This window comes from Lissotriton helveticus, chromosome 5_1 (genome assembly GCF_964261635.1).
Source record: "Lissotriton helveticus chromosome 5_1, aLisHel1.1, whole genome shotgun sequence".
In the NCBI taxonomy this organism is placed as follows: domain Eukaryota; kingdom Metazoa; phylum Chordata; class Amphibia; order Caudata; family Salamandridae; genus Lissotriton; species Lissotriton helveticus.
This window is the reverse complement of record NC_136065.1, coordinates 95170598-95186705: the sequence shown is the minus strand read 5'-3', so window position 1 is coordinate 95186705 and position 16108 is coordinate 95170598. Positions and strand designations below refer to the sequence as shown.

The 16108-nt window shown below is 44.6% G+C and overlaps 1 protein-coding gene across 2 annotated transcripts in view; it reads left to right on the top strand.

The window, feature by feature from the left end:
• Positions 1–16108, top strand: part of LOC144754203 (E3 ubiquitin-protein ligase TRIM39-like) — a 173594-nt gene that overhangs the window by 12349 nt on the left and 145137 nt on the right. For both annotated transcript variants that reach the window (XM_078641789.1, XM_078641790.1), the window contains one exon: positions 8982–9077. In XM_078641789.1, coding sequence (XP_078497915.1) covers positions 8982–9077 — 96 coding nt within the window. The remainder of the gene's footprint in view (positions 1–8981; positions 9078–16108) is intronic.

Sequence of the window (16108 nt, the reverse complement as noted above, 5' to 3'; positions counted from 1 at the left end):
GACCGATATCTGGTGACTTAGGCAATAGTGCCAGAAGTCCTTCGCTATCGCTACTAACATGGAGGATCTTGTGCCTCCCAGTTTGTTGATGTAACAAACAGCCGATATGTTGTCCATCCTTAAAAGGATGCAACATGAGACTTTCTTGGGTGACAGAGTCTTGATCGCGAATGAGCCGGCGAGCAGCTCTAGGCAATTGATATGGAGGTCTAGTTCTTGGAGGGACCACCTTCCTCCTGTGGAAATATTTACGCAACACGCCCCCAGCCCCAACGGCTGGCGCCGGACTCTATGACAAGTCTGGAAGGGAGCCGAAAATGGCCTGACCGTTCCATGCTTCCACGTGGCTGAGCCACCACTGAAGCTCCTGGCGGACCTCCGATGACAGAGGAACCAGGTCCGTGTACGAGAGACCCTTCTGTAGGTGTTGAATCTTCAATCTCTGAAGGGCACGATAATGAAGGGGGCCCGAGAAGATCGCCTGAATAGATGACGCCAGGAGACCCACTGTCCTGGGGATGGCTCCCAGCGAGACTGTCTGTTTGGACAACAGAGAGCGTAGTTCCTTCTGTATGTCGCACAGTTTGGAACGGGGAAGGCTCAACTGTGCCACGTTAGAATCTATGACAAAACCCAGAAAATCTATTTTTTGCAATGGACGCAGTACGGATTTGGTTTTGTTGACCACAAACCCGAGATTTTGCAGCGTAGCAATAGTCATGCACAGGTGCTGTGCCGCCATCTCTGGTGACTGCGCAATGATCAGTATATCGTTCAAATACACTATCATGCGAATCCCTTGCTCTTTGAGGTAGGCTACCACTGGTTTCAACACCTTGGTGAAACACCATGGGGCCGAGGAAAGTCCAAAATGAAGGACCAATTATTCCTACCACCGGCCTCTCCACTGGAATTGCAGAAACCTCTGATGTGGAGGAAAAATCGGAACAGATAGGTAGACGTCCTTCAAATCCAGACGGACCATCCAGTCCTTCTGTTTAAGAAGAACCGCCAAGAGATGGAATCCCTCCATCTTGAAGTGTTTGAAAACCATTTAGTGATTGAAATCCTTCAAATTGAGTACCAACCTGTAACCCCGCCCTTCTTCTGAACCAGAAAAATATTGCTGCAGAAACCGTGAGGGCCCTCGTCGCAACGTGCTATCGCATGTTTCTGCAGCAATTCTTCAATTTCTGAATCTATGAAAACACATTCTGTTTGGGAAAAAGACAGCTGCCTGGGCCGTCTGTCCTGAGAGGGGACCTGAAAGAAATCTAGATGAAAACCCTGAACAGTTTCTAAAATCCAAGCATCCTGAGACAAGTGAGCCCAATTTTGAAAGAAGTAACGAATATGACCCCCCAAAGGGAGTGGGGTAGTGTCTGGAGCACTCACTTGAAGATTCTGTGGCCTGGAAGCCACCACGGTAGGCTCCCCTGTTGAAACGCCTCTTGTTAAAGCGCTGCCTGGTGGGGTAGAACATTCCCCCATGGGTGGAATCCCAATCGCCTCTACCTCGGCCTAAGTCGCCTCTCTGGGGGCCTTGGAAAGACTGGCGGCCAAACGAGCGTCCCCGGCCTCATCCAGCCCTGTTAAAAACACCAGCCTGAAAGACTCTCTTTATTTACGACTAGGCTTCGTCGAGAGTCGTGAATGTACCCACGTAATTAGCCACGTCCTTCACAAAACGCTCACCGAATACATTGGCGTCCGCCAGGGGCCCAGGTTCTGCCGCTGCCAGCTTGGTGAGGTTGGAATCCATCCTCATAAGGAGGGACTTACAACGCTCTGTGGATATTGCGCAATTAGCGTTGCCCAAGAGGCATATCGACCTCTGGGTCCAGCCTGCCAGAACATGCGGGTCCATCACCGTACCAGATTCTTGTGCTTCCGGGGCCATCTCCAAGATTTTGGCCAGGGGCCCCACAACATCCAGGAGCTTATCCTGGCACCCTCTCCAGGCACGATTAATGCCCTTTTTAGGATCCGTCGCAAACTTTTTGAGAAAGGTCAACATGCTAGAGTCTATGTTGGATGTTTCCGCGACTTTATCAGCAATGTCTGGCATAGGGCACTCAGACCTGAGTCTATTCCTCACCTTCTTGTCGAAACTCTTACGGGGTGGTCATGTATATATACGGCGACCGCCGGCGCCAGCAGCCAATTAGAGGATCTCGGATGATCAATGTCTGCAGGGTTGTAGGTAAAGGGAGTGGACACAGATTGAGCGGGCTCCACATTCTTGGACTTCTTAGTCTTCTTCCTGGGAGGAGACTCATCAGGGGTGTCAGTGGATGTAGAGTTAGTATCAGTGTCCGGAACCTTGGACTTACTGGGATCAGGGGCAGGCAGTGAGGACAAGGTATAGGAATGGGGCCAGAAGTAAGCTTGAGAACCAGAAGCCGCACCGTCCTTAGGGGCTGTAGGCGAAGTGAACCCATGGCGCTTAGCGAATTTCTCCAACTGCTTAGTGATCGGTTTTAAAGCAGTTGCCAATGCTTGTTGAACAGTTCCCGGAACTGTCTTCTCCAGGGGCTTGTTGACGGAATCCTGGACCGAGGCATCCAGGGCCTCAACAATATTCTCCTCAATGGAAAGATTAACCACTTCCTCTTCATAAACATCATCCTCCTCATAGGTAACCCAATCCTCCATGGTGGTGCCAAATTTATAAATGGACCTGCTCATGAGGTAAATAATAAATACTGAGAGGAGTAATTGGGGGAGCCAACCCACAGCACAAGCCAATCACCAGGTACCTAGCTCCTCAGCCCAAGCTGTAGCCAAGTTCTTGCAGTCCTCAAGGCGTAAAATGGAGCAAAGAGCAGTGAAAAGAATACCCAGGAGGTGTGCTCCCTCCAGGCCAGCGTTTTTGCAGCCTGTCAAGCGTAGGGGTTCTGCTCAGGAAAGAATCCGAGGTGGAATGGCCAGAAAACCTATAAAAAACGGGCAGTAGCGATGTGCGTAGCCCAATCCTACCAAAAACCAGCCCAATTGGGCTACGCACATCGAAACCGACTAAAAGTGAAAGTAAAACAAGCTCCGAGCGCTTCCGGCCAATAAGGGGGGCCTCTGTGCTCAAAATTATATAAATATTAGCCCCGCCGTCGGGGGGTCGGTACCGGTGATTTTTAACACTTGAATCGGCCCGCAGCGGCCGCTGTATGCAAAGTACCCGCCGTGCGGGTGAATCAGCTTGGGAAGACCGCTGCAGGAGCGTCACGCTCCCCTCTCGCCTATCGAGAGAGACTCGGCCGAGGAAACCCTGTGCGCGATGCTCGCACTGCTCAGTAAACCCCAGGCCCCGCAGGGACGCATCGGCAAGTCGCGCGCACACCCCTGTTGACAGCGGGGTGTTGCGGTCGGCCGACTAGCACAGAACAAAGCTGTTGGTAGCCAAAAGTTCCAATAACAAGAAAAAACTGTGCAAACACAGCAATAATCAGCTCGACAATGAGTAGAATAACGCTCAAGCGGTATATATCAAATACATTAGCATAATCATAAGTATCGAGTAAATGTACTTAACTGGCTGCGTGAGCAGCAAAGAAAGAGGAAGATATCCGGTATTGACTGGCTCTTATGGGCTATGACAGGATGTGATGTGTTGTTTGCATCATGGGAAATGTAGTTTTTGATATGTCATACAAAATTTCATTGGCTGCTGTGTGTAGCAATAAATGAAAGAGAAAGCATAATACGTAGCCTCCGGTCCTGTAATAGAATCCAGCATCCCGGGTAGAACTCTGAAGCAGCAGCAGGCGATTATTCCCAAGTTTTCCCTTGCCCGCAATGGTGGCCTCTCCTTGCAAGTACAGGCCTCCCGTCTGTGGAATTGCCTGCCATTGTCACTTAGACAGGTGCATGATTTACTCATCTTCAGGAAGAGGCTGAAAACCTGGCTAATTTCAGCAATAGTCGAAAACCCCTCCCTCTTTTAGTATTGTTCAGTATTCTGTCATGAGGTCTTTTTAGCGCCGGGATACTCTTCTGAGTAGCCGTGCGCTTTTATAAATTCCAATTTACATTACATTACCTGCAGAAGGGAGGCACCCAGGATTCCCTTCTCTGGCCTTGGTTTTCTCTTCAGTGCTGTGCAGAGCTCCTTGATGTCAGCAGGAGCATCGGATGTGCAGTAGAGCTCAGTTTATATCCTGTCCCAGTATTATTGGCTGCAATCCATCTGTCCAATCAGATTCATTGTTCACCCCAAATCTTTGAAGGGGGCCTTTGAAACTGTAGGGGAACCCCAAACAATCTCTCCTCCATTCAAGACAGATATTCAAGACAGACAGTGGCACGAGGCCTTGAAACCTTCTAATATAGGACAGGAGTTTGAGGAGCTGTGAGGGTGTCGGGTGAGACAACGAGAAGGGGGACTGGAGGCACTGACTACAACTAAGACTTTGATACTTCCTACAACAGAAAGCATTTCACACACACCGAGGTCCCCATCGCTGCACATGGGAACCTCACCTCACATGTCCACATGCACTGCATCCTATAGACCTGAGCCTGAAGGGGCCTGAGCCTGACAGTACTGAGGCCCTCCTCATAGCAATAGAGCGCTATACAGATCTGTGTCACAACATGTATGCTACACATGTCATACATACAGATGGAGTCCAGAGATGACATACTACACAGAGTCAGAAGGTAGTATCAGTCACTCTCCTCTGAGTTTGAGGCAACATCTACTCCACTATATACTCGGCTGCTACAAACCTTTAGTAGTGTCATGGGCAGGTCATTGGAAGAAGATCCATTTGGGTTAAAAGCAGGACAACTCTGGGTGGACCTCAATCTGCTCTGCTTGAGAGCAAGAGGGCTCCTGGTGTGGGTCCCCTCCATGAGAAGATATCCTGGGTCAGGATAGTAAAACGGAAGCAGTTTGTCACATGGACACTGCGCCTGAACCTTTGACAGTACTGTTCACAGTCTCAATCTAACTGCTGCCATCCTGCCATACTCCATGCTTGGGGTCGGTGCCTGTTTTCTTGGCTGCCTGTTCCTTGTTGCAGACTCTGCCCCAGAAAGTTGCCTGCTCTCTCACTAATCCTGCCTGTTCTCAGCTGCGGCACTGTATTAGGTTGGTGCCTGCTCCCACTTGCAGACCCTGTAAAGGGCTGGTGTCTGCTCTCTCAGTCTGGCAGGTTGCTTGTCACAGACCCCTTTATGAGTCAGTTGCCTGTTTTGTGTTGCAGACCCTGTAAGAGGCGGTTGTCTGATTCTTGCTTCAGACCTTGTAAAGGCTGGAACCTGCTCTGTTGCAGAGTCTCTCAGCGGACAACTGTCTGACTCATGTCATAGACCATGAAAGGGCTTGATGTCTGCGCTCACCCTCTCTCGCTGCCTGTTTCTTGTCTTCTACTCTATATGGTGCCTGCTGTCTCTTCTCTCTCACACACCCTGTATGAGGCTGGCACCTGTTCTCTTGCTATGATTGTCTGTTCGCTGTGGCAAACACAAATGGGGCATGTGCTTACTGTCACTTTGGCTCTCTGTTTTCTCTGTCACAGACCCTTTATGAGGATAGTTGCTGTCCTGTTGTCTTCCTGTGTCTGTTCTCTGTCACAGACCCTGCCTGTTGTTGGTGCCTGCACTCTTGCTCTGTCTGTTCTCTGTCAAAGATCCTGCCTGTCGTTGGTCCATGCACTCTTCCTCTGTCTGTTCTTTGTCGGAGACCCTGTAGGACTCTGGTAACTGCTCTCTCATAGTGTCTATTCTCTGTCACCAACCCTGTAGGAGTTGTTTTCTCTCTTCCTGTGTCTGTTCTCTGTTACAGACCATGTACATGTTTGGTACACACACTCTCGTTTTTGTTGTCTGTTCTCTGTCACAGACCCTGCCTGGGGTTGGTGCCTACATTCTTCCCGTGTCTGTTCTGTCACAGACCCTGCCGGGGGTTGGTGGCTGCACTCTTCCTGTGTCTGTTCTCTGCCACAGACCCTGCCTATGGTTGGTGCCTGCACTCTTCCTGTGTTTGTTTTCTGTCAAAGACTCTGCCTGGGGTTGGTGCCTGCTCTCTTCCTGTGTCTATCTGTTGTCACAGACCCTGCCTGGGGTTGGTGCTGCACTCTTCCAGTGTCTGTTCTCTGTCAAAGACCCTGCCCGTTGTTGGTGCCTGCACTCTTCCTGTGTCTGTTCTCTATCACAGACCCTGCCTGTGTCTGGTGCCTGCACTTTTCTTATGTCTGTTCTGTGTCAAAGACCCTGCCTGGGGTTGGTGCCAGCTCTCTTACTGTGTCTGTTCTCTGTCACAGACCCTGCCTGGGGTTGGTGGCTGCACGCTTCCCTTGTCTGTTCTCTGTCACAGACCCTGCCCCCTGGGGTTGGTGCCTGCTCTCTTCCTGTGTCTGTCTGTTCTCTGTCACAGACACTGCTTGGGGTTGGTGCCTGTACTCTTCCTGTGTCTGTCTGTTCTCTGTCACAGACCCTGCCTGGGGTTGGTACCTACTCTCTTCCTGTGTTTGTTCTCTGTCACAGACCCTGCATGTGGCTTGCACCTGTTTAGAACGAGGTTCTGATATGTTTATTCAGTCAATGAGATGCAGATGTAACACATTCAAGAACAGAGCCAAAACGCTGACACCATCGTCTGTGTCCTTCTCTGTGATACTTAGGGCTGGTGCTTAGAATCTGGATGTGTGTGGCTGGTATTAGCAAATAATAATGGCCTAAGACAGGGCTGTGCACTTGCCCCGCTTCTTTTTGCCATATTTTTAGCAGATCTGCCATCTACTCTGGTGACTGACAGAAGTGCTAGCCCAAAAGTGAATGGGAAGCAATTATCCTGTCTACTGTATGCCGAAGATTTAGTAACTCTCGATCAGACTGAGATGGGTCTACCAAGGAAGCTAAATGCTTTTAGTAAAAATTGTGCGACAAAACGACTAACAGTAAACATGGATAAAACGAAAATCCTGTGTTTTGGAAAGAGAGATCAGAAGTTCAATTGGTATTTGGGGCAAATCAAATTAGATATTGTCAATGAGTACAAATATCTCGGAATATGTTTTGACAAGTCACTAAAGTGGGGTATGCACTTGGAGGCACAGAAAGTAAAAGCCCAAGCATCTGTATGTGGGCTGAAAAAATGTAATTGCAGTTATTGGGATATGTCCCATAGGCCATTGTTGAAGGCCTACAATGCAACGAATCCCCTGCAACGTCAGTATGAAACAGAAATTCTCTGCCTAGGCAGTAAAAGTACCTGGGATAGCGAGGAGCGTAAATGCATAAAATCGTTATTGTTACTTCCTAGCTCATCAATGATTCAGGAAATTACATTGGAGTTAGGAATGACTTCATGGAATGTACAGGTGCAAGTGGGTCTACTTAGATTCTGGAAACGTTTGGGGATAGGAGTAGATACGAAAGTGTCACAATGGTGTATAAAAGAGATTCAGCATAGTGAATTAAAATGGGCCAAGGCGACAAGAAAGAAAGTCTACACCATTTGTGAAAAGTTGATGGTGAAAATCGATCCGCAGACTGCATATAGATGAAACAAAGAGTGTACTCAGATCTTAAGGGAAGGAAACGTCTAGATTGATCGAAATGGAGTACCTGAGAAAGAAAGAATCTGTGAAGTTTATGAGAAATTGTTGGGTGAAAGAAATCTGATACCCTTATCTAGACACACTACCTAACCAATGGCTTAGAATGGAAGTACTAAGGTTGAAAATTGGTATCAATCCTACTATGATAAATGGTAAAATAAAAACAGAATTGATGCGACCTGATGGTAAATGCACCTGAAGGATGGGTATTAAATGTAATAGTTTACACATCCTAATGAACTGTTAAAAATTGTTAGCTCAGCGAAAACAGTTTTTACGCCCACATTTCTTAAAATATGGTACTAGGTCACGTATACAAGCAATTGAACTTCTCACTGATATGATAAATCTTGAAATTGCAATAGCAGTTGCGAGGTATATGCAGGCTGTAAAAAGGTTTCTATGGAATAGGAAATGCCTGGCTGTAAGTTAGGTTGAAGCAATGATGTATAGGGATTTTAGTGACATTTGTATCCTTTTAAAATATTTTAAAACAGGGTTTTTATTACTATTTGGATTATATATGTGACATATGGGTGAGTATACAATTGATGAAATGAGCTTTTTGACAAAATCGAGAGGAAATATATGAAAATTAGGCTCTCAGAACAGCGCGGGGTGATGAATTTGTAATTATTCTAGAATATTTATATAAAATGTCATGTTTTTATGTGGTGGAAAGACAAACGGTCTAAATAAACTTTATTTTTTACTTGACTTGTATAGCTGGTACTTACATTATTAATGTATGACTGGTACGTACCATTTGGGTAATAGTTTACACATCCTAATGAACTGTTAAAAATTGTTAGCTCAGCGAAAACAGTTTTTACGCCCACATTTCTTAAAATATGGTACTAGGTCACGTATACAAGCAATTGAACTTCTCACTGATATGATAAATCTTGAAATTGCAATAGCAGTTGCGAGGTATATGCAGGCTGTAAAAAGGTTTCTTATGGAATAGGAAATGCCTGGCTGTAAGTTAGGTTGAAGCAATGATGTATAGGGATTTTAGTGACATTTGTATCCTTTTAAAATATTGTAAAACAGGGTTTTTATTACTATTTGGATTATATATGTGACATATGGGTGAGTATACAATTGATGAAATGAGCTTTTTGACAAAATCGAGAGGAAATATATGAAAATTAGGCTCTCAGAACAGCGCGGGGTGATGAATTTGTAATTATTCTAGAATATTTATATAAAATGTCATGTTTTTATGTGGTGGAAAGACAAACGGTCTAAATAAACTTTATTTTTTACTTGACTTGTATAGCTGGTACTTACATTATTAATGTATGACTGGTACGTACCATTTGGGTACATGTGGCAGGTACTGTAGTGACTCTGTTTTGTAAGTAAGATCGCACTGTACGGATCTACACTTATTTTTTTGCACTCTCATCTCTGCAGGTAAAACTTCAAGGGTGGCTGCGTCTTCTGAAGAAAGAGGAAAAATATTTTGTGGAGTCTAAAGTCAAGGACGAGGAACAATATAAAACGATGAGGGTGAGTGGCTGCAGTCAGTGCTGTGTCTCTGTATATGACTGTGCCCATGTCTTTTTGTGACCTCCTATAGTTCACGACACACAGAGGCTGGTGAGTCGCCCTACAGACTGGGTCATGTTCCCCTCCAAATAAATATACTGACCAGAGTCACTGCACTTGGATATTGGAGCTGAAATCAGCCAAGGGCTCGTCCTAAAATATCTAAAAACAAGAATTACTTTTCTGACCTTAAGGTTTTACTTACACGGTGTGTGCATGTGTGCGCAGGTGTGGCATTGTCTGGCTGCGAGTACGTACCTGCATGTGTGTGTGTTTGTATGTATGTTCATGCTTAGGTGTACGTGTCTCAGTGTGTGTTCATGTATGGATGGTCCTCGACTTATCTTTGGGAGTGCATGCATGTCTGCGCATCTATTTGCCTGTCTTTTTATGGGCTTGGATTAGTGCTTGTATGTGACTGCATTTATGGACTTTGAGACACAGAGTAGGCAAATACATGTGCGTGTCTACGTGCATGTGTGGTTGAGGATTGTGTATGCTTTAATCCGGATTTATTGGCTGTGAGTTTGTACCTACATAAGTGAATGCCTGCCTATGAGTATGTATATCACCAGGTCTGGTGGCATTGGTCAGTGTGTAAATACATGTGTGCATTGTGTATGTATATACATAAGTCGGGAGTTACACAACTGTGAGATTTTATATGCATCTGTGTGTGAGTCTATATATGTATGGATGTGCGTCTCTATGAGTCTGTGCATACATGGACTGAAGTTATCCATTTGGGAGTTTGTACAAGATTTGTGTGAGTGTGCAGATTAATATGTGCATCTGTATGAGCGTGCACCTCTGTGGGGTTGTGTATGAATGGATCTGGAGTTATCTATCCATCTATCAGACCAGGCAAGCCTGGTACAAGCCCCTTGCAAATCAAAGGATTTTGCTATGTAATTGTGCTACGGTATTGACATCCAGGACCGCGAGAAGACCGCAATGGGTGCAGAAGGCGGACGTCCCGTCTTGACAAATGTGTCACTACATACGGGCGCCCCTCCCGGGACCTGCAAACGGCTACAAGTAACACGTAGCTAGTGTTTTTTCCAGTGGGTCTGTTTTTCCCAGTGAGTCCATAAGTACACAGACACCACTCATCACACAACACACCTTAGCGCTTGTGTTGATAACACGCAAAACGTGGCTTATTTTTGCCACACCCTCACTACATTCACCTGGTCCTGATGAAAGCCTTGCATCTTTTTAAGAGGGTGAAACATGTAGACCAACCACAGTGACAACCTAGATCAATTTATCTCAAAGTTGTCCTTTTCCTTTATTAACCTGGTCCTGGGCCGCTGGGAATAACGTTTTTATTTGGTAAGGATTCCCAGACACGATTTTAATTCGCGCCACTTTTTTCACAATCACACAAATCCAGCTCAGCTGTAATCAGGCGTTGTAGCGCAACTGGGTGGCATTCGGCTACCCAGTTAAGATCCCAATGTTGAAGCATGACACCAACTAGGTTGGTGGGTGAGGGGTCTTTTAATAAACCTAATGGGTTTCTGGCACTCATACAAATATAAACACCAGTGAATCGTAGTTGTTAGTGGGTCCGTCCACTGTGTTTTCTGTATGGTATTGTATATACATAATGAAACCACAGAACATCCAACAGAGTTTATATAAGTAATAAGGAGAGCATGAAAACTCCAACATTGTGTAGATTGGTATTTATTCCACAAATGGTTCATTAAACCAAATGCCGTCTAATCTTAGCACGTTTTGTGACGTACATTCCCTTCTTCGGGACATTTGCATTTCTAATGACATGGGCACAGCTCAGCTTCACCGCTGACTTTGGACATTCTCTGTTCTGTTCAATCCGCAAGGTTTTTCTGCATCAGTCTAATTAATCGGCCATAGTTTGACGTGTCAAATTTTATGCCTTCATTAGATTTCTCTTACAGGGATAGACCACAGCTGACTGGAATGTCCCAGGATAACTAGTGCACTTAACCCTGCCTCAGGATGGAAGAAATGGCAGGCCTGTTATGTGGAAGCCCCTTCAGCAGTGGTGCACATTTACCACCTCTCTGACACTGCCATTGGTTGTGATATTTAAGTGTTCAACAGGGAGTATCTGTAGTGATACAGTTAACAAGGGTGTTGTAGGAAGGTGGAATCTGACTATATGGTTGCCCCTACTTTTTTCCTGGTGTTTTCCTGGTTTTCGACTTAGTTGGACTGGGACCCTGCTAATCAGGGCCCCAGTCTGTCTGCTTTCTCTATAAAATGGACTCCATGTACTTAAGGTACATACCAGATTGGGAATTGGGTCACCTTTGTGAGTCCCTGTAGAGTGTACCATAGGTACCCAGGGCATAGGTGCATACAAGGCCTATCAGGGGCTGCAGCATGTATTATGCCACCCTGGCTGGCCCTCCAAACTGACACAACAGGTCTGTTCACTCAGCCTGGGTAAGGTGGTGTAATCACGCCTTACTTAGATATAGTATACCTATATATATATATATATATATATATATATATATATATATACCTATATATATATATATATATATATATATATATATATATATATATATATATATATATAGACACATATACACCTATAAGCCACTCCTACAGTAGGCCTCGACAATCCTGGAGGCAGAGTGCTTGGTTTTTTGTGAGAGAGTGCCCTAGCATGAGCTGAGCCCCTCTGCGGCTTTCGGAACCATCTCCTTATAGCTGTTCTATGATATAGCCATACCATATACTCTTAAGTGCATTATAATCCTCGCGGGTAATGCTAACTTTCGTTTGGCTTTATCAAAACATGTTGTGTAAGGTGTCAAACACTTTGGAATACCACCCCTCGCCAGTCCTGGCGGCGGGAGTAGCATTCCACCCTTCTAGAGGGAGAAGACATGTAGTTACTGTTAAACCCGGTAAAAGTTAAACCGAGCCCCAGCATCACAAAATGGATGCTGCTGCCGCAGACACGAGTCTGACCTCCTGCTGCTGGACGAAACTCCGTCAGGGGAGGCTTGGACAATAGGTTTCCTGTCCAGGGATGTGCTAGTGTTGTGTAGCATTTTAGGACCCTATCATAATTTTCCAGATTCATGCCATTATATAGGTATAAATCACCATATCCTTATATAGACATAGAAATCATTACCATATTTAGACATAACGCATGCACTTCAAATATGGCAGGGCTACTTCCACTAGTTCCGAAAATCCACAACGATTTCTTGGAAAACTCGCCTTCAGCAGCTAGGGACTTCACCTTGCTTGAATATTGATTTGTCCAAGAACTCATGGAGTTTTCAAAGAACTGAGACTCTTTGATGACGTTATTATGTCCAACTTTACGTCATACTTGGCACCTTCATGGTATAAATATGCCCGCACTTGCCCTATCAAACACACTGTGGTTTGGAGCAGTTAGACTATCTACTTGCCCAACGCATCCTGCTACAGCAAGTGCCGAAGGAAGCCGACCCTGCAGCAGACGCACTGAGAGAGACGCTCTCTTTTCTCCTGCCGAGAAATCCAGCTCCAGTGTTTCCAAGCTACCCTTGCGGGTTGTTGGGAAATCGAATCCTGAGCCTGACCTTTTTCATTCCAAATCAAGGTACGGAGCTGATCAGACCCTAAGAGAAATCTTGGATAGATTCTTGGCAAAAAGAATACTAAACTTAAGCTACACCTCACTTACTTCTTCCCTCGTACTAGACTTAGGTTAGGTACATCGGGGTAGGCATATTTTAGAAGCACCAGTTGAGTACTTTTAGTCGTTATTTATTAATGTATGTATTCTATGTATTTTATGGCTTAGAAACCATACCATGCTTTTACAGTATTACTTTATAATACTCTTCGTACTGTACGCATTGTACTTTGTAGCAGTTTATTTCTTCTGCACGAGAAAGAAGACTTCAATAAATACTTTTTATTGAAAACGTCCGTCTCTCTATTTCTCTGCACCTCTGGTGAAATGAAGCATGCACGATTAACTGAGTGAAATATCTATCTATTATTTCCGCGACTCTAGAGATATATTTCTTATTCTTGGGAAACAAAGTTGTCATGTTTATGCGGTTGTCAGAAACTAATCCCTTCTTGTGAATTCGAGGAAGTTTCTAGTGACCTCTGAGCTAGCTGGCACTCACAATTAAGTTTAATATATTCGATAGAGACCTAGTCGACATAAGTCCTAGGTCAATTCCATAGTGTATATTATTCCAATGCGCAGAGCCTATTGGGAATGTAGGAACTACAGTACATGGCGCCCAACGTTTGGTAAGGCACTAATTTAACGCTAGATACTAGAGTAACTCAGTCATGCTTTTCACAGAGACCCCTTTTTCCCGTAAAATACTCCAATAGACGTCTGGAGTGGGTTAAAGGATAAAAATATCCGCCATAACTAAGTATGACGAAAAAATCCTGTGTATTAGTTTTTGGTTTGTTCAACGTTGAAGGATACAGTGTTCCAAAATATTGTGCACCTTATCTTTGTTTCCTTGAAACTTGCTCTGCAAACTTTCATTAAACAATGTCGCTTAACGGCGACAACAACAAAGCCGGTGGAGCTGCAGTAAATGCAAACCAGCCGGGTTTTGACAACAGGTTTTCAATAAACCGACGAGGATGCTATAATCATCCGGAAAACATACGGAAACCCATCACTTTAAAGCTTATAACAAATGGCCTATCGAGTTGGTAGGGTGATATTTGTCGTAGAGGCACATGAATATCGGCAGACAGAGATATTCTATTCATGGATTGTTTTTCCACAAGCAAATCCAACAACACATGTGTTTCACTTCTACAAAGAAGAGGAAAATCCAGCGAAATACATTCTTTTTGAGGACATTGAAATTCCACTAACTTACCAAGAGCATCAGCTCTGGTTTAAAGGCGCCCTACAACATCAATATCACATTACCAGGCGCGGTCCACTAGGTAGACCAGGAGCAACATGGCCGGTACGGTGAACAACCTTTACAACGCAACTTTTACCACGCAGTGCCTTTACGACGCAACTTTTACAACGCAAACCATTACAACGCATTGCGCTGGGGGGCGCTCTAGGATAGGGAATGTGTTTAATGTACTATCCAACACCTTCCCTACTATCCACGGGGACTGGAGTTGGAATAGTAAATTAAACAATTCACTATCCAGCACCTAAAAGCACTATGCGTTGTAATGGTATGCGTTGTAAAAACCACGTTGTAAAAGCATGCGATGTAAAAGCATGCGTTGTAATGTCATACATCCGGCCGGTACTAGCCAGCTATACACCACATCCTGACATTGAAAGAATGACAGGACCAGAACTGTTAGTTCAGCTAAAACAAATAATTAAAATACATAGACATTTGGTTCAATATGTCATGCGGACTCTAACAATCCAACCTGCTATAAGGATTCCACAGCACACCCCTCACCAGGGGAACACAAACAAAATGACACCACAGACTATACAATCAGTCATTGGTAAATTACCCGCAAAACAGGAACAAATTCTGTTCTGGTTAGCTCAAAAAATTACTGAAATAGAGGCAGTATTTCCTGATAGTACACCTCATGAGAAACACAGGATTCTAACAATCTGGTTACCAATGGGGATCGCACCACACGTGGAGGACTGACACACTTGGGGTACAGTCTTTGCTTCAATCTACACAAAAACACATGGTGTCCCGTCTATGGCGGTAATATCAGACGTTCTGAGACAGATTCAAAATGAATACGGTCCAGAACTGGCCTTGAATCTTGGTATGAAATTACTGAAAGATTTCAAACAGGCCTCAGCTATCTCATTAGCTAACATTAAAGGTGAAGAAGCATCAGTGGCAATCCGCCAAAAACTAAAAGAACTTGATGTAACTGAGCAACCATATGAACTTGCCAGAATTAGTGAAAAATCCTGTGAAGAACTAGGTAGAGATAGTTTGGGTGGAAAACCAGTAAAACCCCAACTAACTGAAAATCCTGAAAAAGTTTTTAATAAAAATAATCTCACTACTCCTAAAAAGAAATGGAAAAATACTAGACGGGCACTTCCTAAAGAGAAGTGCTATTAATCCAGAGGAAGGTCTCCCCAAAGGGAGCCCTCTGAAAAAAGGTATAACCTCAGAAATAGGGATAATTTGAAAAAACCTGATAGATATCAAGATACTGATACACGTTTCTCTCGTACCTTTCAGACTTCCTCGCAGAAATCCGAAAGAAGAGGACGATCAGAACACAAGTAAGAACGCGTGAAGTCCAAAGACGAGCAACACGTTCCAAAAAATAAGAAAACCCACTTTAACAAGAATCAGGTAGCAAGTCTTAAAATCAGACATGCCGAGGATCTTGAGGACCCAACTCAAGAACGGGGAGTGGGCCCAGACAATGCTGGACAGCGCAGCAGAGGTTCCCATAGCTCACAATATCTTGAAAGATCATCCGGAGACAGTGGATCTGAATGAATACATTCAGGTTGAAACTGCGGACACCAGGGTTAGTGTACCCCATAAGTTATATGAAGTAGCACTCCGGATAGAGGGGGACATAATTAGAAAAATAAGAGCACTCTTTTGGGAGAAGCTCTCTAAGGGTTATGACATCCTTTTAGCTGAAAAAGTCTGGCCACCTAAATTTGTCAGAGAGTGCCCAGATGGCGAATAAATCATTATGCCAGCCTTTTCTAATCATATTCCTATTCATAAAAAATACACCTATGCCAGAAAATGTGCCGTGGCCCAGGTTTCCAGCATTATATAAAAATCATGTGGGATGGGATGAGGATTCTCCTCACCATAAAATCCAATTAAAAAATCCACCTACTGCTCAGAGGCAGTATCTAGTAAAGCAGGAAGCTAAAAAACAGGTCAGGGTGATCTTAGATCAACCTGAATACCAAGGGGTGATTGAAATATGCACCTCGTCAATGAACAACCCTTTGTTTCCTATCTCCAAACCAGACAATACATATCGTCTAATTTTGGACTACAGACATCTAAACT